The sequence below is a fragment of the Tachypleus tridentatus genome, chromosome 2, assembly GCF_004210375.1.
Source record: "Tachypleus tridentatus isolate NWPU-2018 chromosome 2, ASM421037v1, whole genome shotgun sequence".
NCBI lineage: Eukaryota > Metazoa > Arthropoda > Merostomata > Xiphosura > Limulidae > Tachypleus > Tachypleus tridentatus.
Genome location: NC_134826.1, coordinates 140752556 through 140780175, shown reverse-complemented (window position 1 = coordinate 140780175; position 27620 = coordinate 140752556). Strand labels below are relative to the sequence as shown.

At 31.3% G+C, this 27620-nt stretch overlaps 1 protein-coding gene and 1 long non-coding RNA gene across 5 annotated transcripts in view; one reads left to right on the top strand and one right to left on the bottom strand.

Annotated features, from left to right (window-relative positions):
• The window catches only part of LOC143245249 (cilia- and flagella-associated protein 157-like), a 39910-nt gene extending 13152 nt beyond the window's left edge, over positions 1-26758 (top strand). The window contains exons 3-9 of the mRNA XM_076491399.1: positions 3620-3773; positions 6337-6604; positions 8974-9090; positions 13257-13421; positions 16343-16491; positions 16902-17013; positions 22436-26758. Coding sequence (XP_076347514.1) covers positions 3620-3773; positions 6337-6604; positions 8974-9090; positions 13257-13421; positions 16343-16491; positions 16902-17013; positions 22436-22522 — 1052 coding nt within the window. The 3' untranslated portion in view covers positions 22523-26758. The remainder of the gene's footprint in view (positions 1-3619; positions 3774-6336; positions 6605-8973; positions 9091-13256; positions 13422-16342; positions 16492-16901; positions 17014-22435) is intronic.
• LOC143245250 (uncharacterized) lies at positions 235-27620 on the bottom strand. Of its 4 annotated transcripts, none has more exons than XR_013025535.1 (3): positions 26938-27620; positions 16863-16990; positions 235-534 (listed from the first exon to the last, which is right to left on the bottom strand). It is a non-coding gene; the product is annotated as an uncharacterized LOC143245250 (long non-coding RNA). The 4 variants fall into 4 exon arrangements; XR_013025533.1 differs by having other exon boundaries at positions 16863-16987; positions 26938-27616; XR_013025532.1 differs by lacking the exon at positions 26938-27620 and adding an exon at positions 26129-26266 and having other exon boundaries at positions 16863-16987.

Sequence of the window (27620 nt, the reverse complement as noted above, 5' to 3'; positions counted from 1 at the left end):
TGTTTATAATGATGTGGAGATATGTTGTCTACTGAATACCATATATGGGAGGGTTTTAATTTTGCCAGAGAAAATTATAAATTTTAGAAACATTGACTGTAAAATTCTCTCAACTGTAAGAAAATGGCATGCAATTATTTTAAATTCATGTTCCAAGTTACTGGATTCTTTACAGTAGGTGTCTGTGACTTGTTGGCAATAAATTTGAATAATAAACGAACAACACACACTCTGCCTGTTTTAGAATGATATATTCAAAACAAGTCAAATGTATATACAAAAATTCTTTGCATTATACGATATCACAGCTGTATCTAAAACTCTAAATAATTCTTTTTTCTTTTCAAAAGTCAACATTGGCAAATTCAATTATTTTAGAACCCAACCGACAAGACAAATTATTTTTCTGTTTCTTACTACACAGGTTATGATAAATTCACTTACATTACCCCATGAGTTACTACTGTTGTGTCCTAAACTTTAAATAATTGTCTCCTTTTCATCAGTGTCTTCACAGAGGCAAGTCCAGTTACTCTAGAATACATTTTGACATTACAAATTATCATCCTTATCTCTATTAAACTGTGAAACTCACTTTAAAATATCACCTGTTACAGCTAAACACACAATCTAACTTCAATTTCACTAATATTTTATGATTTAACTTCTTTAGAAATCTCTCATTGTGCTTAAACTGCCAATCGCTCAGTCGAGATGGGTCTAATTATATCTCATTTAACTTTCTTTCTTCATGGGTCTAATTGTATCTCACTTAACATTCTTTCTTCATGGGTCTAATTATATCTCACTTAACATTCTTTCTTCATGGGTCTAATTATATCTCACTTAACATTCTTTCTTCATGGGTCTAATTATATCTCACTTAACATTCTTTCTTCATGGGTCTAATTATATCTCACTTAACATTCATTCTTTCTTCATGGGTCTAATTATATCTCACTTAACATTCTTTCTTCATGGGTCTAATTATATCTCACTTAACATTCTTTCTTCATGGGTCTAATTATATCTCACTTAACATTCTTTCTTCATGGGTCTAATTATATCTCACTTAACATTCTTTCTTCATGGGTCTAATTATATCTCACTTAACATTCTTTCTTCATGGGTCTAATTATATCTCACTTAACATTCTTTCTTCATGGGTCTAATTATATCTCACTTAACATTCTTTCTTCATGGGTCTAATTATATCTCACTTAACATTCTTTCTTCATGGGTCTAATTATATCTCACTTAACATTCTTTCTTCATGGGTCTAATTATATCTCACTTAACATTCTTTCTTCATGGGTCTAATTATATCTCACTTAACTTCCTTTCTTCATATTTTCTCTGTATCTACACATATTTATAACACATGACAAAATAATATTGAAATCTCTAGCCATATAGTAGCAACAATATTACACACAACTAGAGAAACTTGGAAACTGGAAGTAAGATAACATCAACAATATTACTTGAGTTTAGTACAACACTTTAACTGTATGCACAACACACCTTATCACAACTATCATTTTTAAAATAATTAACTTCTAACACTTTGGTATGAAACCTACAAGATCATTAAATGTTAAATCTAAATTAACTATATAAAAACTCTTATGCTAAACAACCTTGTGTATCCAACAAGGCATTTGTAGTGGAATCTTTCTTGGCACCTTAAGAAATAGAATAAAATATATGTTAGAATGAGGAAAGTAATATTTTGAACAAAGATGCTTCTGATGAGGACAAGAGAAGATGGTAAAAGGAAATATTTGTGTCAGGTCATTGCAGACTTCTGTTAATCTCTGCTTTACCTGAGTAGTTCTACACTAAACAACATATGGCCTGGCATGACCAGGTGGGTTAAGGCACTTTACTCGCAATCTGAGGGTCGTGAGTTCAAATCCCTGTTACACCAAACATGCTTGCCCTTTCAGCTGTGGGGGCATTATAACATAATGGCGAATCCCACTATTTGTTGGTAAAAGAGTAGCCCAAGAGTTGGCAGTGGGTGGTGATGACTAGCTGCATTCCCTCTAGTCTTACACTGCTAAATTAGGGATGGCTAGCACAGATAGCCCTCATGTAGCATTCCACAAAAATTCAAAACACAAACTGAACAACGTTCTTCATCTTAGAATCTTTTAGCAAGTACTCATCACCACAAATGAGACAATTCACCCTGAAGACAAGCACAAGAATATCTAAGACACTGTAGCAAATAACACTTGTTATGAGAATATGTAACTAAAATCATGAAAAGTTCAGGTATTTATGAAAAACAGTGTTAAAATTAGGATGTTATATCTTATTTCAACAGATCTTGTCGAGTGCATTTTGGAAACAAATAGCTTTATATATTTTTCTGTTATCCAATAAACGATATAACAAATTAACAAGATTTATTAGGGGGGCACTGTGTTTTGTCCACACCCTGTATATTGTGCAGTTTTATTGTTAGTTTAAGATCTCTTTCTGATCCTTCTTACAGTTCTGTATGTAGTTGTCTTTTTACACATTGTCAGATGCAGTGGTTTGCTTTATCCTTTTTTCTGTACTAGCAATAATGAACCAGTCACCTGACATTTAAGGAAGCAGCTGGATGGTGTTTTTGTAATGTTGAAGTATTAACAAACATGTAGTTTTCAATAATTACAGTTTATTTTGATACTTATGACATCAATAATATCACAGAATTCTGGAAGCAGCTTTAAAGTATTTATCAGTGGAATCGGTTGTCCATGAAATTCGTTGAACCTTCGATGAGACATCCAAGTGGACAATATGTGTATTTTCTTTTAGAGAACAGCTTTTGTTCTTCACATCTCTTTGCATACATAATTTACTTGAGTGTAGAAAGAAATGCTCTACCATATGTCCACTGGTCACCGTTCAGAATTTTGAACAAGACATATTGGAGGACTCATTTCAGAACAAAAAAAAGCCTTTATTAGTACACTCTTTTGTGCTTAGCTCTATATTAAGGCCCTAATACCCAACTATTTGACTGTTTTAGATTGTTTTTAAGACACTTCTAATCAGAGAATGTTGATGTTGAATATATTTTATTCTATGTATTCTTTCATTGTGTTTGCTCTGCTCTCATTACTACTAATGTTCTTAATTTTGCAGGTTTATAGCAGTAAGCTCAGGTACCCTCTAACTTAATTCTCTGTTCTATTTGTTCCATCTACTATTTGCAGTTTTGCTTATTAGCCAGATTTTTTGTAAGCAACCTCATAGGTGGCATGGAAGATCATTGTTTTTGCTAGTCTGAAAGAAATCTGAGATAATTAACCAATGAGCAAATTACTTTTATGTGGATCTTGACCATTCTTTAGAAATGGCAGGTCCAGTCTTTGATATTTCTTCATTTAGAATTTGAACTTCCATAATTTTATCTGTCATACTTACTTTGTGGAACATACAAAGGTAATTGGTTATTTTAAATTCACTTCATAACTAAAAATGTTAAGATCAAATATTTTTAAAACTATTTTGTAGCCAATTAAAACCCAACATTAGTTTGGAATCAATATACAATGTAATGTAACTGCTGCAAAATAACCAGGTTTTAGTAACATACTAAATTCGTTTTCAATATTAGGTAGTAAACTATCGGCTTTAGAAGAGTTCAGAATGCAAAGGGATGAAATGACAAAAAGACTGAAAGAACTTGAGGCAAAGCTTGAAGAAGAAGAGAGAAAACATTCTGAAACACTTAGTGAACTGGAACGTAAAGCCATTATTGACAATGACAGGTGTGTAGTTATAGTATTATAAAGAAATTGTGTAGTAAGTTTAGAATGTGTGTCAAAATAATTTTTGTGTACTTGAATTTTTTTAAACTATTATGTACATTTCTTACAAATGTAGTTTTGCTTCCTTGGACAACTTAGTTTGATAATGTTTTACAAAATGCTTTGTTTTGTTTTTAAAGTTAGAAGTCACATTAGTGATGCCTTGTTCCCAGCTATTTATAGTAAAATTATGATTAGCATATATATATAACTGATGTTGTAGTGATCCAGAAAGAAAGAGTATATTACTAAGGATTTTTCATAAATGTTCTAGTACGTTATTTGATACTATGTTTTTAATATTTTATGAAAAAAATTAATACTAAGTCAAATCACAATATACTTAAACTTGTAAATGAATTAAACACACAACAGGTTTGTGTAATATGAGCTACCAAACCTTTTGTAGTAATAAATATGCAGTATTTATCTAGAGGACTGAAGAATGACGGCCATTATTTTAAAGTGGAATACTTCAAGGAACAAAATACTGATGAATATATTTTTTCATAGATAATCAAATAATATATTTATGTATGTATTTGTTTATGTATGCTTGCCAAAATTTATTGAAATTACTAACTAATTGGCTTGCTTTGTTTTCAGAGGTGTTAGTTACTAACTAATTGGCTTGCTTTGTTTTCAGAGGTGTTAGTTACTAACTAATTGGCTTGCTTTGTTTTCAGAGGTGTTAATTTCCTTCTTTGAAAAATGAGTTAATATCGTGTGTGTTTTTGCCATGTTATTATATCAATGCTTTATTATTACAACTTACAACAGAACCTCTCACCTTTGTAGAGAGTACCCAAGTTATTTACGAATGTAAAATAGAATTAACTGTGATGTATCAGGTAATTTTTTAAGCACTGTAAATACAGACTTGGTCATAGTAAAGTAACTGCAAGACAATGAGTAAGAACAAGGATATTAAAAGATTATATTAGTGAATACTCATTTAGCAGAGATGTTATTATTGAACACCATTTTTTTTTACTGGATGTTCAAAGGCATCTTTCAATGGAGTCTAATTAACAGTAGCAAACTAAATAGAATGTATCTTGCTACTAATTACTGGAGATTGGTCAAGAGATAACACATTTAACAAATGTTAACCTCTGTTCAAATTGATCAATTCTTTCAATATTGGTCAAGATTTGACTTTTTGTAGCCATACTATACAAAATACATCACAAAACTGTCAGTTGGCATCTGACAATCATTATAAAAACTACATACCTCAGATAAAAAAACAGAAAACTCTGGCTTCAGTAGTGCTAAAGTGTAAACTTTAGATTGCTAAAGACTGGAAGCACACAGAATGTTATAGTGTAGGGTCTTCCAATCTGTAGGTCACAACCTAATATTGTGTTATTAGAATGTGTGAAAGGGTTATAAGTATACTTTGAAAATAGATAACAGTTTAAACACTAAGAAGAAATCTTATCTGTTTAGAAAGTCAAATATTGCTTGGAGTAAAGCTGTTAACTGAGTTGCAGCTGCTCATTGGTGTTTACAAATAAGTTGTGAATGAAAAAAGTTGATAAGCCATTGATCTGATGTCTTCCATTTTACCCTTTTATTTACTTACAGCAGAATAAAAATATGTAGAAAACCATATGAGGTATTTACTTGGCTTGTGGTGTTCTGACAGCACAAAATACAGGAGGTAGTATAACAGTATATAATTACTTTGAATAGTGTTGTTGTCTTGAATTAAGCACAAAGCTACACAGTGGGCCTTCTATGCTCTGCCCACCACGGGTATCAAAACCTGGTTTTTAGCGTTGTAAGTCCGCAGACATGCTGCTGAGCCATTAGGGGGCTTGAATAATGAATAAGGTGTAAGAATCTGCCTCAATATTATTGCTTATTATATTAACCCTACAGTCTTGTATGCTTGATTTGATGGAGAAGCTCTTCTAATGAAACACTTGGGTTATTTTAAATTATGAAGAGAAAGCACAGTCACAGTGTCTGAAGTTGGCATGTTTCTAATCAGCTTGCTCTGTCAGCACAGTCACAGTGTCTGAAGTTATTTTAAATTAGTTTGAAGAGCATGGTTAAACTTCAGTCAACTTGCTCTGTCAGCACAGTCACAGTATCTGAAGTTAACTGAGCATGTTTCTAATCAGCTTGCTCTGTCAGCACAGTCACAGTATCTGAAGTTAACTGACCATGTTTCTAATTGTCATGAACATTTGCATTGTTATCCTCTGTCAACACCACTGAACCAATTGCAGACCAATTTTCTTCACAAATGAATTATGATTAAACAAAACACCTTCTCACATGTTATAAAGTCTATAGTGTTCAGTATTTAGGTATATATTATTATATTAGTTAGAGGTAATAAAGTGAGTAGTTGGTATAAAAAATAGCAGGTAGCACAAAATTTAATAATCTTTTATTTCTCTGGTAAACTATAAAAAGGAATAGCAATAAAATATTTATTACAAAAAAGAATAAGATATTCAATAAATCCAATCAACAGTTGTAAAATATAATGAGGGCTCTGTTCTCTTAGATTAAGGAAAGAAATGGTTCAGAAAGTTTCAGAGGTTGCTTCAGAATTTCGCAAAGTTTCTAACAAACAAGTGGCTGACACAGTTAAGAGAGCCATCAAAGATACAGTTCATATGACTAAGGAACTGAACAAGGCATCTGAAAAAACCCAAATACTATTTGAAGAAAACAGTAAACTACAGAAAGAACTCAGAGACCTTAACCAACAACTGCAGGTTTTACAAGATACGGAATCTGGATTTGCCAACAAAGTTGTAGCTCAACAAAAAGTAAGATACTTACTGGTCTACATTTCCTGAAGATCAAAATTTTATTAAATCAATGTTTTAAATTTCGACATCAAAACTGTAAATACTTCTGCAAAGAAATATAAATGTGTAAGAAACACTAAAAGCAAAAATAAATCAGTGATGAGTTTATATATATATTATAATGTTGCAAAACAGAAAATTAATTAATTTTGAAATACAGTGCATGGAGTGAAGTACTTAACCCTAGAATTCCAGTGTGGTTAGCTTAGTAAACAAGTTTAACTTCTATGGAGTGATGATTACTCTATGTTGACATTCTAGGAATAACAGAATGCATGACACAGGTGATAGTAAAACAAATGTTTGATTAGAATAGTGCAATAGAATATAGTGAAGTCTGTTATCTATTAAGATTGATGATGAATAAAACTCTGTTGTGATTATAATGCACTAACATGTGCAACACTGACATATTTGTTAGTTCAAAGTCCCAGTAAAACTGACATTGGTAAAATAATTTTTCTTCTTGACATTCTGACAGAAATAAAATAGTAGAACATTTTGTTTTTCTATCTATGTAGAACTTTGTATGAGCTGAAGAAACTATAGTTTTAGATGAACATTGTATGAGGTTGAAGATAAAACAATGGTGATGATCAGCTGATGAAAAAGAACACCTCAAACAGTCCTTTATGTTACTTCTGAAGATTTATTTCAAGCAGAAATTTGTCATTAGCATTAAATAATTTATTTGATTAGAAAATGCCTTGATAATGCCACACCTATTTCCTGCTAGTCTTCAACATACAGAAAGAAGATACCGTACTGATCTAGGGATCCCAGCTTAAATGTATAATATTGTTCTAAATATGAAAATTAACTAATACAATAATAAACAAGTTGAGAATTTACTCTTAGACCAGAAATAAAAAACAATTGCATGTACACTAACAATGATCTGAAATTCAGAACTGAGCTCTTAATTGAAGCCTAGAGTATAAATATAAAAGGATATCTTGCATAATACTATTTCATGCAGAAAGATCAATAAAAAACATAATTTTCAAACTAAACACTTTCTGAATAATTTTTATGATTATTGAATATTTGAAGGTTGAAGTAAAAAATGTGACTTACCACATTGAGGTAATGTAGTAATAGAGAGGCAAAGAATGATTTATAACTGTAGGGAAGAGTTTTAATCATGGTGTAATTAGGCCTTGCATGGCCAGGTGGGTTAAGGCATTCAACACACGTAATCTGAGGATTGCGGGTTCAAATCCCCATTGCACCAAATATGCTCAGCTGTACTAATCATACATTAAGAAGTAATATGTTCCATCATTAATAAAACATTTTATTTTACTTACAAACCCTTGTTTGGCCACCTGTTACCATAAATGAGTTACCTGAGATTCACTTGAAGAAAGAAAACCATATTTGGAGGGTTATTTTTATTTGTTATCATTCAAATATAATATAGTTTATATAAGTTGTAAACCTATCACATTCTTTAAAAAAAAAAAAACATTTTCCAGTGACTAAGTTAACATGATAATGATAGAGTAAAGAGATAGAGGTTGTTTGTTCACAGTTACATATGACTTTTGATGCCAAACAGGGAGTGATAATACAGCTTAAAAACCATTGAAAAAATCTGGTAACTGTGAATGATGGCAAAGAATGTTTCTTTAAATCTTCTTGGAGACTGTGCTACTACCCCAAATAGTAATTTAATTTTAAAGATTTGCAGTCATATTTTTTGGTCCCACTTCAATCAAGTTCTAGACCTGTACTCTTCAGTTTTTGCCCAACTCTTGTTCAATTTGTTATTTTTATTATCTATTTTTAGGCTTGAATCTTTAGTTTTATTACACGTAGTTTCTGTTAGGTTTTCTATCTGCTACTATTTTATTGTATCTCAGTTTATTTTTTGTCTGTTTTTTCCATGTGATTTGTTTCCATAATAACTAAATACATATTCAAATTAGGTTTAACTGTAAATTTGTATTAAATTGTTTAGTAGTGTAAAGCTAGAAATAAGTGTTGTAGGATTTCTAATATTATTTTAGTTAGTAAATACCATAGACTTGAATGGGGAACACTTTTCTATTTGGATGGATTTCCAGTGATACTAGCACTTTATTAGTAATTGTTTAAATAATAATTTGTTTAATTTCCCACATTAGCACAGATTCAGTTATTTACAAAACTTCACTCTAGTGTAAGGTGGTCTTTCTTTACCTGCATCTAAATACCTACTTGACAAACTTTTTATTGGTTCTAGGAACTTCGTTTAATTGCAGAAAGAAACATCCTGACCCATTTGAGAATGGTAAGGTCACAGAATAAGTAATTAAAACACAGTAAACTGTTTTCTGTTAAAGGTTATCACGTTATTAAAGAAGAAGTGTGAAGATTATGAGAATCTAACTGCTGAGACAAAGATGCTGGAACAGCTAAACACACAGTTAAGAACAGAAATTACTGCTCAGAATCAACAGGTAAGTACTTTTCTCTAGAACATTTCAGAGGTTAATAATAAAAAACACCAGGCTGACTAACAAATAAAGATTTATAATTCATGATTACTTTGTAATTTTGTAAGTGTACAAGTGTTGCAGAGATATTATATATATTTGTGTATCATATGTTCAATATCAGAGCCAGACTTATGAATATTATTATTCTAACAGTTAAATTATTTTCAATGATAATAATAATAAATAAGAGGAATGTGATAGTTGTATCTGCTTTTAGTGCTCTTTTATAATGCAATGTTTAATTTTTTGGAGGAACACATAGTTTTGTGTCTGTCTTTTGTGTCTTTCAATGATAATAATAATAAATAAGAGGAATGTGATAGTTGTATCTGCTTTTAGTGCTCTTTTATAATGCAATGTTTAATTTTTTGGAGGAACACATAGTTTTGTGTCTGTCAGTGACCTACAGTGGTTGCTGTATAAGTTTGTGCTTAAGCTAGGTTTCCATCTATTACCTCCTCTTTGTAACTCCAGCTTTTTGCTAACTTTTCACTAAATTCAATGGGTTGTTATAAAGTGGAAACAAGTCTTTAGCCTTGGGCCTCTCATGGAGTTATGCTCTCACATCAATTTTATGAGAACTGTGTGCTCCACTTTCTGAGTTTGTCATTTGCAGTCAAAGATTAGAAACCAAGTGATATTACCTCATTGCATCAATACCATTTTGATCTCTTATGTAAGCAAGCAGGGACACATACTTCCAAAATGTACATGCTAATCTTTTTTATTTGTGATCCAGTACTGGAACTTGCATGTTTTCCAACCTTCGTGGGTGATCAGTATTACTGCCAATTGACTTTTTTTTCACTGAAACGAGAATTTGTTCAACTGAATTCACTTTGTTTCCACAGGTCTTCATATGGATTTATTAAGTAAATATCACCTTGATCCCTCTAAGTATCAACCTTTAAAATCCTTTCCAGATAACATATCAGAGGTGAGGGATGCTCTGTCATTGTATTAATTAGATATTTATCTGTATGTCCTTCCTCTTGTTACATGTGAATTGACAAGGCATCAACCAGCATGAGCCAACTCTGCAACCATTTGTGGCAAAACAAGAAACTGACAATCAACACAAATGAAAGTATACAAGGCCTGTGTACTCAGGACTCTGCTATATAGTAGTGAGGTATGGATGACCTACACAAAGTAAGAAATGAGTCTCAATAGTTTCCACAAATGGTGTCTTTTCTTGATCCTGAGGATAACATGGTGGGACAAAATTATTGACACTGAAATGCTTGAGTGCACCAACATGAAGAGTATCTTCCCAGAGGAGACTGAGATGGCACATCAAAGATCAAAGATGAACGATTCTCCAAAGATGTCCTGTATGGGGAGCTGGTGACAGGAAACAAAGATCAACTGGATGCCCTCAACAAGGACATTTACGAAAGGGATATGATAACTCTTGAAATTTGTGTTGACAACTGGGAAAGCAGAAAACTGGAATTCTTGGAAAAGCTGTGTGAAAGAAGGCATCAAAAAAACAAAAAAACTCAGCAAGCAGAAAAAGAAATGACTATCAGAAAGTATTCAGCACAACAGTCTTCATGCCCAACAATGACCGTTACCAGCAACAAAATGTGTTGGTCCCAAATAGGATGATACAATCATACAAGTGGCTGAAGATTTAGTTGTTTTTTCTTTCTTTTATTGATACCTACACTATAGTCTTGTGAGACTTACAGATGTTTACTGGTATGCCTTGTATATTTTCTCAAGTTGGCCATTTTCTTTAGATGAGACTTCAACTTCATAGTTTTGGTAGGTTAGTTGAGTATAAAACTTTTTGCTAGTATTTTTGGTCAGATATGTGGGAGTTACCCATTCCATTTTGCTTTCTGTTCAGTTAATTCCACGCCATAACTTAAACAACTATTCATTAACTGCTACTGTGTATAATAAACCTAAATTCGCTGGTGAAAGCTGTCTTTTCTCAAGACTACAGTTGCTGTAACAGATTTGTTCTGTACAATTTTTAAGTGAATAACATGATGTGAGAGAGGTAAAACAATGAAATGAGAGTTATCAGAAAATAGTGTGGCAAGTTTAGCTTATCACACAAGCTTTTATGTGTATCATTAGGTATGCCTAGTATAGAAGAGACCTAAAACCTAATGCCATAGCCAAACATTTATGTTCATGAATAGTTTACCTGATGAGGTAATTTATGTTGTTACTATAATTATTTTCAAAGAATTACCAAGAAAATTTGATATGGAAGAGAAAGGTTTAATTTCTTTTTGAAAATGGTGTTGTTGTTTATTTCTTTGTTTTAAAGGCTAATAGTTATCTTTGTTTTGGACAGTTTGGTGGAAGGGTAATGGTCTTGTTATTTAGAAGGATGAATAATTTGACCAATATTTCTTTACGGCCATTTAACCTTGTGCTGGAGATCAAAGTACGTTTGCCTTTACCTTCTGCAGAGTGTCATTCAATGTGATGTTATTTTTATTGGTGTTGGAGATGCCAACTACTCCGATTACCATACAGTGTTGATATAATGATAGTTTGTGGTATAGAAGAGCATATTTCATATGTATTATACAGAGACACTGAAAAAAAAAAGAAATGTATTCTGAAGGTTATGTGTGTGCAATGTGCAAACTGTATGATGGTTAGAAGTATATTTACTTTTCACCCGAACATCACGTTGCTCTCTGACTTGTCAGAATCTGTGTCAAATTAATGTTATCAGTTTACTGAGGTATTCTGACTACAAATATATTTGTAACCCATCTGATTTTTTGTCTACAGTAGACATCTAAATTTGACTAACTACTTACCACATTTCATATAGATACGTATAGTAAATTCGGAGCTGTAGTAACATTCTATCACTGGACCAACCCTATGAACATTTGATTAATTAAAAAAAAATGGTTGTATTTGGCTTTTTAAATAGATGATGGAAAGATTGTTCAGAAGGTTGAAAAAAAAATTTCATAATTGTTTAATGATAGAAAATCTTTTTGTTTTTGTTTTGAAGGGGTAATGGATATGTTTTACCTGAAGTTGAACAATATATTTTTTAAACTGGTTTTATAAACAGATGAGGTATAGGCTGTTTAGAAGGATGACAACTACCTTTTTTTGACATTTTGTGATGTGGATGAAAAGAAAAAAAGTAATTCTGAAAATGTTTTAATTAAACAAACAAACACAAAAGATGTTTGTCATTATTTTCAAGGTCTAGGTCACTGGAATAAACCTGTAATTGGGCCCATGTCCTGATACGAGACCACAAGAGAGGAAACAAAGAGAAGTTAACTTGTATGTACAAACTAAATCTATGTAGCAATGAAGTTTGCTTAAAGTATTCATGACGTTGTTGTGAACTTGATGGTATATGTGTGGCAGTTAAGCTTAAAGGTGGGTGCAAGTCAGATGAGGGATGAACTTATTTAAAGATATCACAATCAATTTGACATGGCAATTATATACGAGATTTATCGATTGATAGCAAAACATAAAACAACAGGCACAATAGTATTGCCATCTTCAAAAAGGGAGGATTGGAACCATATATAAGAAATCATTAGTTTCAATGTTTTGTCAAACTAACAGCACAGTAAAACCAAGTGATGCAGTGTTGAAGTTGGAGCAGATGCACAGTGTACTACATATTTTTGCCCTAGTAATCAATTTTCCTGTTACAAATGCCATTTATACAAGGAACAGTAAATATAAAAAGCATAGCATAATGTCCAGTGTGGCACCACCATAGTGCAATACATATTAATTTGATCATTTTATATTTTTATTAACGTTTAATTTTATAAATTCTTCTGAACTTCATTCAGTCAAATCTGTTGAAATATCCCTAAATGACCAGTTTCTAGATTGATCTCCTGTTGACCATCCTAGGTTCAGTAATAAAAGATGTTCGGGGGACTCCTGTGGAAGGTGTTAACATACTGAATGATGACTTGTATTGGGTGAATTGCTTTCAATTACTCTATGGATTTTGTTTTATGTTACAAGAAAACTGCCATGTTTTCACTAATAAAATATTTAAGATCTGAGATTATTGATGAAAAGCAAAATATTTTATCTTATTTTCAGCATCCGTTGTAAAGTAGCTACTTGTATATTTGCTTAAAGGAACTTTCTCTATTTAGGTGAAAGAGAAAGAAGAAACAATAATCAAACTAAATATGGAAAATGATGAGATTAAGAATGAACTGGAAAATCTTGATACAAAACTTGCACAAAGTGAAGAAATGAAAAATCAGTTAGTTGGGGTTATCACTGATACTGCACAAGCTTTAAGATCTGGAATTATAGTGAGTAATTACACATGTATTGGATAAGGTTTTCTTCAATCAGTTAAAAATATGTTTAGAAAACAAAATATTTCTTGTGTGAAAAATAAACTGGCTTGTAAACTAAGCTGAGAGAAAATAGAGGATTAATTTAAAATTATTTCCCTTTTCTGATGTTCATAGTTTAAAATCTTGTTAGTAGAGAGCTCTCTATGTTTAGATGGTGAACAAAAAAGAACAGAAGCTTTAATTTGAAGCACGTGTCACACGTGCCAGTTGTGTTTGGTATTTACAAATGAATGACACTGTTTATTGTATAGGAATTGCGCTTGGTGTCTACATGTGCTATATTTTAAGCTTGTATAGATAGTGGATGTGCCATAGTACATCAGTGACAACAATGCTACAGTAATAAAATCAGCAAGGTTAGGATTTGAAGGCTGTTCTGGCCATATGTTACTTGGCCCCCAGAAACATATCCCAGTAATACCTTGGTGCAATGCGATATAAAGGTTTACTTTACACAAAGGGATTCTCTTTTCTGAGGTGTATAAATAACATTTACACTATTAAAAACTATTATTTGTGTGTTTCTCAAAGAAACAGGTCCTGGTGATGACCTTGATTAAATATCCAACTCATATTCATCATATTACAATCACTGAACAAAATCACATGAATTATTTTCTATCTCAAGTGATACAATTAGTTGGAATTGTTAGCATCATCACTCCATAAGTCAGTCAGTCAGTCAGTAGTTTAGTTAGGAATTGAAGAACAAGGTCTAGCCATGTGTGTGTGTATGTGCAACTCCTAGTAGTAGTTCACGTCTGACCTGTAACCTGTAGGACTACAGCCTCAACATCTTACAGATGACCTTCCATACTGCTGACTGTGGAAGTCCAGTGTGATAGGTAATTTGTTTGGTGTTGTATACTTCATAACGATTTCTTTCTCCACTATCCAGCCATAACAGTCCTTTGTCTTAACTCCAGCACAGTTTAAACACGAGTTGTGTGTGACTGTTATGAATTTAGCAGCACATAATTAAAAAAAAAATACCATATCAGCCTTCAGTAAACACCATTACAGTAGGGTGTTTTTCATTCTCTACTTTCACATCAGCATAACCTCAATGCTCCTCTACCAGTATAATTTCTATTGATAATTCTGTTATTTAGAAATAACCTTTCAACAGCACTTTCTAAAGGAATAATAAATACCAATATGTTTTGTTTTTCCATAGTCTATAGTATAAAAATATTATGATTAATGCCTCCAGGAAACAGTTAATTTTAGCACTAGAATCATTTTTGTTTTATTGTCTCATAATCTTTCACCAAATTTTAGTTTTAGGGCTAAGAATTCTAAGAAATTATGAGTGAAAAAAAAAAAGTAATAATATATCTACCACACTACATCCAGTGCTAACAAGGCTTTTTGGTACATACCAAGAGTCATCATGCCAACTTGAATATAAATGGTCTATTAGTGATCTAAGTTTTAATTGTAGAAGCAGCAAATGTTATGTGTGAACTAGATTAAGTGAAATTATTATACATTTTATGTAAGTCATTAACAAATCATAATTACTGTAAATATTAATAACAATATTTGTTGACATTTGACACTAATTACTTATTGTTATTTTTACTCAAACTAACTGTAGTGTCATTCAAAATAACTAGCAAACCAGTTAGAATAGACTAACAGACTTCTATAAGGACTTTGTATGTTTAACCTTCTCTGTCTTTTAAACCTGCTACATGTTGTAAGGTTTTTCAAAAAGGTTGTAATTTAAAGCACATTACAATTTTGTAGGATTGTCAAGAGAATAAATCCCTGTAAACCTCTAAATTACTGACTTATTTTTTGTAGTTTTTAGTTCACTGCTAGTAAGATTCACATATTGCATTATATCAATTCATTTTGTTTCTGACTGTTACAATAATCACTGTGAGAAAGCTGAACAAAACAACTTGAGTGTCATCCTCATTTTTGTATTTAGGAAAAACCATAACAATAATAATTGGGGTAATGTAATTTTTGCAATGTCTTTGTTTTCAGTGTTTGAGTGTGACCCATATGTCACTGAGACCTTATAACCTACAGATATAAACCCACAAGCAATTTGATGAATAAATACTTCAGCAAAATGTGTCTGAGAAGACAATGAGGTCCCTAGCCTATTTTTAATTCTGGGGTAAAAATTATTTTTCTAGGTTTTAAAAGAAGTGTCTTTTACAGTAATTTTTTGTTGTTTTGTTTAATTTCACACAAAGCTACACGAGGGCTATCTGTGCTAACCGTCACTAATCTAGCAGCATAAGACTAGAGGGAAGGCAACTAGTTAACACCACCCACTACTAACTCTTGGGCTATTCTTTTACCAACGAATAGTGGGATTGACTGACACATTATAATGCCTCCAAGGCTGAAAGGGCAAGCATGTTTGGTGCAACAGGGATTTGAATTTTTACAGTGAAATAAGAATGAAAAATAAAGGCCTTGTTTGTTTATTTATGACAAAGCAACTAAGGCTGTTAACCACAAATAAAGTTTCTGAACAAAATTATCTCAAGATATAATTATATGTATGTAATACTATACTAGCTGAGCTTGATATAAGTGCAAACTATTTTTAAGAATTACGTATCTGAATCAATGAATAAAACAATAGATATTTGTAAGCTAAAACGTCAATACGTAAAACACCATATGATTGATATTTTATTAGATGGTGTATTAACCACAAGAAATACAAAAGAATATTTTTATAAGTATAAAATCTTATTACTAAGTGTAAGAATTATGAAATTTATATGTGGCAAGCTAGACTATACAGTATATTTATTGTTTGGGTCATGGTCATCAGCTTCAAAATCTTAATATAAACACTAATGAATGTGCAGAGAAATTAATTCAATAATATTTCTCACTAGAGAAAACCTCAAGAGGAAGAAGAAACTCCAGAGAGGGTGCTTTTACTTAACCAACTCCTAATATTATTAGATAGAGCCACAGAGCTAAATGTAGAAGAACTTCATATGATGCCAGATGATGAATTGGCATCACAAACAAGTTTTCAAGGGTTTGTTCATTGTGATTAATCTAAAACAAAGTTTGGATAGTCAGTTTCTTTATTAGAAGGTTAATTTATGAGGAACAATTTTATATCAGTCATTAAACTTTAAAATTTTAAAACTTTAAAACATTAGCCTTTAAAATATTTATTAATATTTTACAATTACTATTATTCTCAGTTGTCTTGACATATTAAAAAATGTGAAAATATTGAGTTATTGTAATCTGTTATTTGAACTTAACAGTTGCATGTCTTTCTTAACAAATGTGTGTTTTGTGTATTCAGTAGCATTTCAAGGATATTTTATTGTTTATTTTCCCTTAATAATCAGTTTGTACGAGTATTATACACAAAGTATTATTTTCTAATTTCCATACCTGTTAACAGAATTTGTTTTGTGTTGTAAATCTTGTTAGATGGTTTCCAGAAGAAACTTTTCTTAAATATCAGGCCGGATGCTTAGGTTTCATTCCCAGTGTCAAACGTGTTTCTAGTGGAACACCTACTGGAGAAAATAACCAGAGTGAGGTGAGTTCCGTTAACATGCCAGTGTGTGTGTATAAGTAAATTTGGAGTTTGTGGTTTGATGTGTATTGTTCAGTTGATTGCTTTTATTGTGGCTATAAACTAGGAACTTTTCTAACCAAACTAAGATGTTTGTTACCATTTGAGAAAAGTTAAATCAGATTACACGTACCTGTGTGAGAAGTTTGGTGTGGTTTCCAGTTGCAAGATAACAGAGAGATTCAAACTCCCTTTTTTGTTACAAGTGAAGAGTATATAAAATAATGCTCTATGATATATATTTTCCCACCTCAAGACATAACATTAAAATGGGTTCTTTTCCTTTTGTATATTTAGTTAAGCTGATGAGGGCTCATACTGCCTCAAACTGTATTTTCTATGGTTATAAAATTTACTTTGACCTAACTGTTTCATTTTAAATTGCATTTATCAATAAAACAAATACAACATGATTATCAGATCACAATGAATAGTCTTGAACCCCACTTTAATTTTACAAGTGGCACAATAAACAAAGCGAGAGAAGTGAGTTACAAGCTTATATTTCTTTTCTTATTTGTTCATTTTATGTTTTTTCTATCAACTTCTTAAACTGGTCAGTAAGTAGATGAACACCTCTTATGAATCATTACCAATGAAACCACAGCTGTTTACTGTGAAGAGACTGATGTGATCACAAAAGTCAGTGACACAATACAAACAAACTAAGTTTGACAAGTTGATTGTGACCTTGGAGGTCAGCAGTGAAACCAGAAACTGATGAAGGAATCAGTGATGTGAAAAAAATGCACAACATCAAAAATATTAACCCTTTTGGTGCTGAATAACAACTTTTAATGTTTGGCATGGCGCTGAATATATATGTTTGATACTTCAACTAATTATGGTATCAGTACTAAAAGCATGATATCTCGGCAATAACTCAACAAAAGTCCCTGAAATATTCAGTGATTGTACCCAATACTATATAAGTTAATTTCAATACATAAGCATAACAGGAATAAAGGAAGGTCACCTGCTGTGCTGACCCTTCAAGTTGACTGAGGTCACCAACTGTGCCGAAAGGGTTAAATAATTTGGAACTTAAAATACCTACCCTCTTTTTAATTCTGGTGAAACTGGGAGACACCAGAAACTGATAAAGGAATCAGTGATGTGAAATAGGTGCACAACATTAAATAATTTGAAAGTTAAAACCCCAACCCTCTTATTACTTCTGGTCAAACTGTAAGACACGTGTATGTTTTTAAATAATTTGAAAGTTAAAACCCCAACCCTCTTATTACTTCTGGTCAAACTGTAAGACACGTGTATGTTTTTAAATAATTTGAAAGTTAAAACCCCAACCCTCTTATTACTTCTGGTCAAACTGTAAGACACGTGTATGTTTTTAAATAATTTGAAAGTTAAAACCCCAACCCTCTTATTACTTCTGGTCAAACTGTAAGACACGTGTATGTTTTTAAATAATTTGAAAGTTAAAACCCCAACCCTCTTATTACTTCTGGTCAAACTGTAAGACACGTGTATGTTTTTAAATAATTTGAAAGTTAAAACCCCAACCCTCTTATTACTTCTGGTCAAACTGTAAGACACGTGTATGTTTTTAAATAATTTGAAAGTTAAAACCCCAACCCTCTTATTACTTCTGGTCAAACTGTAAGACACGTGTATGTTTTTAAATAATTTGAAAGTTAAAACCCCAACCCTCTTATTACTTCTGGTCAAACTGTAAGACACGTGTATGTTTTTAAATAATTTGAAAGTTAAAACCCCAACCCTCTTATTACTTCTGGTCAAACTGTAAGACACGTGTATGTTTTTAAATAATTTGAAAGTTAAAACCCCAACCCTCTTATTACTTCTGGTCAAACTGTAAGACACGTGTATGTTTTTAAATAATTTGAAAGTTAAAACCCCAACCCTCTTATTACTTCTGGTCAAACTGTAAGACACGTGTATGTTTTTAAATAATTTGAAAGTTAAAACCCCAACCCTCTTATTACTTCTGGTCAAACTGTAAGACACGTGTATGTTTTTAAATAATTTGAAAGTTAAAACCCCAACCCTCTTATTACTTCTGGTCAAACTGTAAGACACGTGTATGTTTTTAAATAATTTGAAAGTTAAAACCCCAACCCTCTTATTACTTCTGGTCAAACTGTAAGACACGTGTATGTTTTTAAATAATTTGAAAGTTAAAACCCCAACCCTCTTATTACTTCTGGTCAAACTGTAAGACACGTGTATGTTTTTAAATAATTTGAAAGTTAAAACCCCAACCCTCTTATTACTTCTGGTCAAACTGTAAGACACGTGTATGTTTTTAAATAATTTGAAAGTTAAAACCCCAACCCTCTTATTACTTCTGGTCAAACTGTAAGACACGTGTATGTTTTTAAATAATTTGAAAGTTAAAACCCCAACCCTCTTATTACTTCTGGTCAAACTGTAAGACACGTGTATGTTTTTAAATAATTTGAAAGTTAAAACCCCAACCCTCTTATTACTTCTGGTCAAACTGTAAGACACGTGTATGTTTTTAAATAATTTGAAAGTTAAAACCCCAACCCTCTTATTACTTCTGGTCAAACTGTAAGACACGTGTATGTTTTTAAATAATTTGAAAGTTAAAACCCCAACCCTCTTATTACTTCTGGTCAAACTGTAAGACACGTGTATGTTTTTAAATAATTTGAAAGTTAAAACCCCAACCCTCTTATTACTTCTGGTCAAACTGTAAGACACGTGTATGTTTTTAAATAATTTGAAAGTTAAAACCCCAACCCTCTTATTACTTCTGGTCAAACTGTAAGACACGTGTATGTTTTTAAATAATTTGAAAGTTAAAACCCCAACCCTCTTATTACTTCTGGTCAAACTGTAAGACACGTGTATGTTTTTAAATAATTTGAAAGTTAAAACCCCAACCCTCTTATTACTTCTGGTCAAACTGTAAGACACGTGTATGTTTTTAAATAATTTGAAAGTTAAAACCCCAACCCTCTTATTACTTCTGGTCAAACTGTAAGACACGTGTATGTTTTTAAATAATTTGAAAGTTAAAACCCCAACCCTCTTATTACTTCTGGTCAAACTGTAAGACACGTGTATGTTTTTAAATAATTTGAAAGTTAAAACCCCAACCCTCTTATTACTTCTGGTCAAACTGTAAGACACGTGTATGTTTTTAAATAATTTGAAAGTTAAAACCCCAACCCTCTTATTACTTCTGGTCAAACTGTAAGACACGTGTATGTTTTTAAATAATTTGAAAGTTAAAACCCCAACCCTCTTATTACTTCTGGTCAAACTGTAAGACACGTGTATGTTTTTAAATAATTTGAAAGTTAAAACCCCAACCCTCTTATTACTTCTGGTCAAACTGTAAGACACGTGTATGTTTTTAAATAATTTGAAAGTTAAAACCCCAACCCTCTTATTACTTCTGGTCAAACTGTAAGACACGTGTATGTTTTTAAATAATTTGAAAGTTAAAACCCCAACCCTCTTATTACTTCTGGTCAAACTGTAAGACACGTGTATGTTTTTAAATAATTTGAAAGTTAAAACCCCAACCCTCTTATTACTTCTGGTCAAACTGTAAGACACGTGTATGTTTTTAAATAATTTGAAAGTTAAAACCCCAACCCTCTTATTACTTCTGGTCAAACTGTAAGACACGTGTATGTTTTTAAATAATTTGAAAGTTAAAACCCCAACCCTCTTATTACTTCTGGTCAAACTGTAAGACACGTGTATGTTTTTAAATAATTTGAAAGTTAAAACCCCAACCCTCTTATTACTTCTGGTCAAACTGTAAGACACGTGTATGTTTTTAAATAATTTGAAAGTTAAAACCCCAACCCTCTTATTACTTCTGGTCAAACTGTAAGACACGTGTATGTTTTTAAATAATTTGAAAGTTAAAACCCCAACCCTCTTATTACTTCTGGTCAAACTGTAAGACACGTATGTATGTTTTAAATAATTTGAAAGTTAAAACCCCAACCCTCTTATTACTTCTGGTCAAACTGTAAGACACGTGTATGTTTTTAAATAATTTGAAAGTTAAAACCCCAACCCTCTTATTACTTCTGGTCAAACTGTAAGACACGTGTATGTTTTTAAATAATTTGAAAGTTAAAACCCCAACCCTCTTATTACGTGTATGTTTTAAATAATTTGGTCAAACTGTAAGACACGTGTATGTTTTAAATAATTTGAAAGTTAAAACCCCAACCCTCTTATTACTTCTGGTCAAACTGTAAGACACGTGTATGTTTTTAAATAATTTGAAAGTTAAAACCCCAACCCTCTTATTACTTCTGGTCAAACTGTAAGACACGTGTATGTTTTTAAATAATTTGAAAGTTAAAACCCCAACCCTCTTATTACTTCTGGTCAAACTGTAAGACACGTGTATGTTTTTAAATAATTTGAAAGTTAAAACCCCAACCCTCTTATTACTTCTGGTCAAACTGTAAAACCCCAACGTATTACTTCTGGTTTTAAATAATTTGAAAGTTAAAACCCCAACCCTCTTATTACTTCTGGTCAAACTGTAAGACACGTGTATGTTTTTAAATAATTTGAAAGTTAAAACCCCAACCCTCTTATTACTTCTGGTCAAACTGTAAGACACGTGTATGTTTTTAAATAATTTGAAAGTTAAAACCCCAACCCTCTTATTACTTCTGGTCAAACTGTAAGACACGTGTATGTTTTTAAATAATTTGAAAGTTAAAACCCCAACCCTCTTATTACTTCTGGTCAAACTGTAAGACACGTGTATGTTTTTAAATAATTTGAAAGTTAAAACCCCAACCCTCTTATTACTTCTGGTCAAACTGTAAGACACGTGTATGTTTTTAAATAATTTGAAAGTTAAAACCCCAACCCTCTTATTACTTCTGGTCAAACTGTAAGACACGTGTATGTTTTTAAATAATTTGAAAGTTAAAACCCCAACCCTCTTATTACTTCTGGTCAAACTGTAAGACACGTGTATGTTTTTAAATAATTTGAAAGTTAAAACCCCAACCCTCTTATTACTTCTGGTCAAACCCTGTAAGACTGGTCAAACTGTAAGACACGTGTATGTTTTTAAATAATTTGAAAGTTAAAACCCCAACCCTCTTATTACTTCTGGTCAAACTGTAAGACACGTGTATGTTTTTAAATAATTTGAAAGTTAAAACCCCAACCCTCTTATTACTTCTGGTCAAACTGTAAGACACGTGTATGTTTTTAAATAATTTGAAAGTTAAATCCCCAACCCTCTTATTACTTCTGGTCAAACTGTAAGACACGTGTATGTTTTTACCTCATTAATTACACTTAATTAAATTGTTTTTCTGTTAGGTTTACGACATTTTAAGAGGACTTCTGACTAATCAGGATGTTAATTTGTTGTTTGTTTCAGAGTTCATCTAAAGATTGTAGCAAATCCATCTGTACAGAAGAATTAAGTAAACAAGATTTACAAATGTCAAATTTTTATGAAATATGAAAACATAATATTTTTAATACTGTTTTTTAATGTAATTATTACTCCAATGAATACTTCTTTGGTTGTTATGTAAGGTCATATAAGAGATATGAAAAAAATACACGTTTCAGGCAACTAAAATGTTTTTGTACTTAGATCTCTATTTTAATCCATAGCTTTTAAATTACCTGAAATTTCATTTTTGTAAGTCTCACAATTACATTTTTGTTTAGAATACATAATAAATTAGTAAGTAAAACTTCCAAGAAGTATGTAACATAAATATGTACAATTTTATTGTTATATATTAAATATTCATGTTTTAGTTCAGTGTTACATTTCACACAAACTGTTCAGACTGCATACTTGAATTTAAAGCTAGTAACAATATACCAGAAATAGTAACATTTAAAAACTAAATGTTTTAAATTTCTCTGAAAGACATTCCTTTAAGCTCATCAGATTTTACAGAAAAGAAATCAAAGCAAATGTCAAAAATTAGACTTTAAGTTCTTATATCTCAAAGTAACAACGTAAATATATATATATACACATATACTTACCTAATCCATGATGGTTTTATATCAAAGGTTTTAAATACTTTGTTCATTACAAAGAACACAGCTATACCAGTTTGTTAATTATGACAGCCATACTAAGAGAAATTAATGAAATGTTAACTGATTAGAATATTATCCATAGATGTTTCATAGTTGAAATAAATTCTCAAATTTTAGTATAAGCTACTTGTCTTTTATTATATTTGTCATATCACTTGTTGTAATCATTTTCATATCTAAACTTCACAATTTGATATCTACATAACGTCCATCAAACATACGAACGTGTGTCACCTGCTCTTTTACTATCTCTCTCTTTTAAAAAAAACATTATATGAAGCTGACAAAGTTGAGGTTTAACCAGATACAGTGTACCTCTAATACAATGTACATCTACTACAAGTACCTCAAAAACCAGGGCAAATTACACATTCACTAATCCAAAGATTTGTGCCCCAGTATTGGATAGTTGTTTTATAATTGCATTTTTATATTTCTAAGTGTATTTTTTCATTTATTTAGTTATTTTTTTCTTTCCTTCTCCAGAAAATTAGATATATTTCATCTGAGGTTTAGATATGCTGTGTGAAATCCACTCTGTCTTTCCTTTTGTTGTAACATGTTTAAACAGTATTGTAGCTTACTTAAGTATCTATCTATCTATCTGTGTGTGTGTATAATAATCTTACATTTAATCCACACCATAAACTTTCCATCTGTAAATCACTGTCTGTCAGTTATCTTCAGTTGACCAGTTAATTTCTAATTAAAACATTTTTGTTCAACATTTAGAAGACATCAATAATTGTAAGATTCAAACCAAACTATTTTGTCTTCAAGTTTCATTATCTTAAAACATTTTATAAAAAAGGAATGTTTGAAGTTTGTCTTCCTATCCCAACAGGGCTTTTCTTATTCAAAATAAATCCTCCTTTGTGAGATGTTAACATAATTTTTTTTAACAATGTTTAAAGCTTCTTATGTTCTGAATAATTCTAGACCTATGATAGATAAAGAATGAAAGTAATACTACAATGTTATTTACTACTGATCTTTAACACTGAAAATGTTATTTAAAAGTGTATTAATTTTTTTAAGTTAAGGATAAACAGTTGCTTAATATTTGACATAACCTATAATTTAGAATATATTTTGTAATCTAAAGTAAAATTATTTGTTGACAAAAAGACTTGTATGAGCATAAATGTTTCAAAATGAAACAAAATACACATATATTGAATGGAATTAATAAAATTTATCTACAGGTTTGTTTAAATGTTATTTTTGCCAATTTGTCATGAATTCAGTAATTGTAATAAAGAAAGATTAGCCATTTAAAAATGTCTCTTTATATTATATTGAAAATTATTGAACACTTAATGTGGTTACAAAAATTTTTTACATGTTCATTTATATTTCATTATTTGTTGGACAAAAGTTTGAATTATGACAGAATTGCGTGAGTTTATTACTCCAATAATTTTATATGTGTGTCTTTATTAACAGTATTTGTATTATTTTAGTAAACACCAATCTCTCCTTTGTTTAATAATAAGAGAATGTTTGTAATTAATTAGTTAGAAGATAATTTTAACATGCTATAGTTCTGTTACTACTCTTTATAGAAGCTTAAACTATATATAAACTACACAACTAACTGGGCAGTATTATTAACTCCTTTTAAATTTCACTTTCAAACTTATAAAATACTGCAGTGCATTTAAAGTTAATGGATTATGTTAGCTTTTCCCCTAATTATGATTTATGTACACCAGTTGAATACATAAAAAGTTTCAACTTTTTTAAGCTTATGGACTTATAACACTAAAATCCTTTGTTCAGTGTCCTTCAACAGACAGAGTGCAGATAGTCCTATATTTAGTTTTAGTTATTTTTTAAATCTTCAAAATAAAATAAAAAATTCTTTATGCAACAGTAATGATGAATAAATATTTCTTTCAGTTGTAGAGATGTCATTGTTCTTAATGTAATAATTAATGATGTAGTATCACAGTAACTATTTTATTTTTTGTACTAAAGAATGCACTTAATATATCATTCTTGAGAGAAATAAATAACCTGTGGTATTTTCAGGTGAAACTGATTTTCACATACGTATTATATACTTTCATTATTTATAGAATATTCATTTAAAATAATTAGTGTAAATCTGAATGTAGCTACATGACCAAGTTTATGTTATGAAAATAACAGAGTAGACACATAAAGTGAAACTTAATCTTTATTATATGCATAAGCAAACCCTAGGACTATGGCTCACATTCAAACCCTGGGACTATGGCCCACATTCAAACCCTGGGACTATGGCCCACATTCAAATCTTGGGATTATGGCCCACATTCAAATCCTGGGACTATGGCCCACATTCAAATCTTAGGATTATGGCCCACATTCAAATCCTAAGACTATGGCCCACGTTCAAACCCTGGGACTATGGCCCACTTTCAAACCCTGGGACTATAGCCCACGTTCAAATATGAGGCCATTATAATACAAACTGAATGCTTGAACTACTGTCTTGCATCTATTCAGTTTCATAATCCTTACTGTTGAAATACAAACTTAATTTCTTTAACATTTGCTGTAATGCAAATCAATGAAAGATTCGGGGGATTACACTTCTGAGAAATCCCTGTAAAAGTGTTTTTATCAATACCCAGATTCTCCAAGGGGTTGGGAGAAAAGTTTTATCTTTGTATGTACAAATTTGTGGTCCTGTGCCCCACATTTACAGGGCTACAATTCATATAGCTTTCTCTCTGTTATAAATGCATCTGTTTATAAAGTAAACAGTTGATTCTCTATAATGCCTGGAATGCATCTTGTTTAATATTTGACTTATACATTTTGGTCAAGTGTTAAACTTCTTTTATGCATTGATGTGCAATAAGATTATATATCTTGTTGTTTTAAAGCACTTGAAAGTAGCTTAAAATGCTTCATTCCTCCCATTTTAAGGAAATTTTCATCCTTAATAAAAATGTCTCCACCAAACCTGTGTTCTTTTGTTCTCTCATTGCATCGACCAACGCTTGCAATAACCTACCTTAAAATATTCTTACTCCAATGTACGTCATATTCTAAACCGTAATATCGACCAAATAATTGTCATTTTCACTGTTATATAATGTAATAATTTTATGTTTACTCTCAGTAGTGTTATCTTTACTAGCCCTCTCCTTGGTTATTCAATACCCAAACAACGAATCAAAACATAATATTGTTTGGTTGTCTTGATATCATGCACAAAGCTACACAAAGTGCTATCTGGAACCGGTTTGTAGCAGTATAAGTCTGCAGACGTGCCACTGTACCAAATAATAATATCATTAATGTCTTTAATATTAATATAAAATATTAATATTACTCCATAACTTTTAGAAAGGTTATTATAATTTTTATTTTTACTTCTAACACTCAGTTTAAGCCATAACCCATAATATCAAAAAGTAAAATTAAAACACAATCAAAAGGTTCACAACGTATTCTGCCATATTTATGAACTTGTAATAGTCATATGTAAATTAACTTCATGCAACTAATGTAAAACCATAATTCATATTATTTTCAGTAGTCAACATTTTACAGTTAAGCCTTAATTATTAAAATAAATCACTGAAATACAAATTTCATAACATAAGTTCTTAACCCTTATTAAACTACGATTAACATACAATTAATAATCAACGTCAGTTATACCCATCACATAATATACAATTAAAAAATTAATATATCAAATTCTTAAATATGTCATTCTGTTGTCTAAGAAATACAAGCTTTTAACTTTATGTTGTTAATCGTTTGTTTTTAGTTATATAAACTATCAGTGAACTGGTAATAATAAATAAGACTCACTTCAAACTTAACTAGAGTAAACTGAAGACATTGTAAAACAATCAGTCATGGCCTTGTTTCTTCTACACTTTTATCTTCTTTTACTTTAGCCTGGTGGTTAAGGCGCTCGACTCGTGATTCGAGGGTCCTGGGTTCGAATCCCCGTTATACCAAACATGCTCGCCTTTTCTAATGGTCAATTCCATTATTCGTTGGTAAAAGAGTTGGCGGTCTTTACACTGCTAAATTAGAGATAGCCCTCCTGTAGCTGTGTGCGAAATTCAAAAACAAACAAACAAGTTTTGTATCTGCAATAGTTGGATTTGTTCGTGCAGATAAAGTAAATAAATGATTCTCAATAACATCTGGAATGCATCTAGGTTTATTCTTCACAAACACATTTCCTTTGTTTGGTCAAACATCGTTGTTAATATAACTTAAATTCTGGAAATGCTTCATTTTGGCATATAATTAAGCTTAAGGGAAGACGCATCAAGATTCTTATCAGTAATAAAATCAAATTGTTAGGCCTGTCTCTCTTGCTTAGCTTGTTTGTTTTTGGAATTTCGCACAAAGCTACTCGAGGGCTATCTGTGCTAGCCGTCCCTAATTTAGCAGTGTAAGACTAGAGGGAAGGCAGCTAATCATCACCACCCACCGCCAACTCTTGGGCTACTCTTTTACCAACGAAAACTGGGATTGAC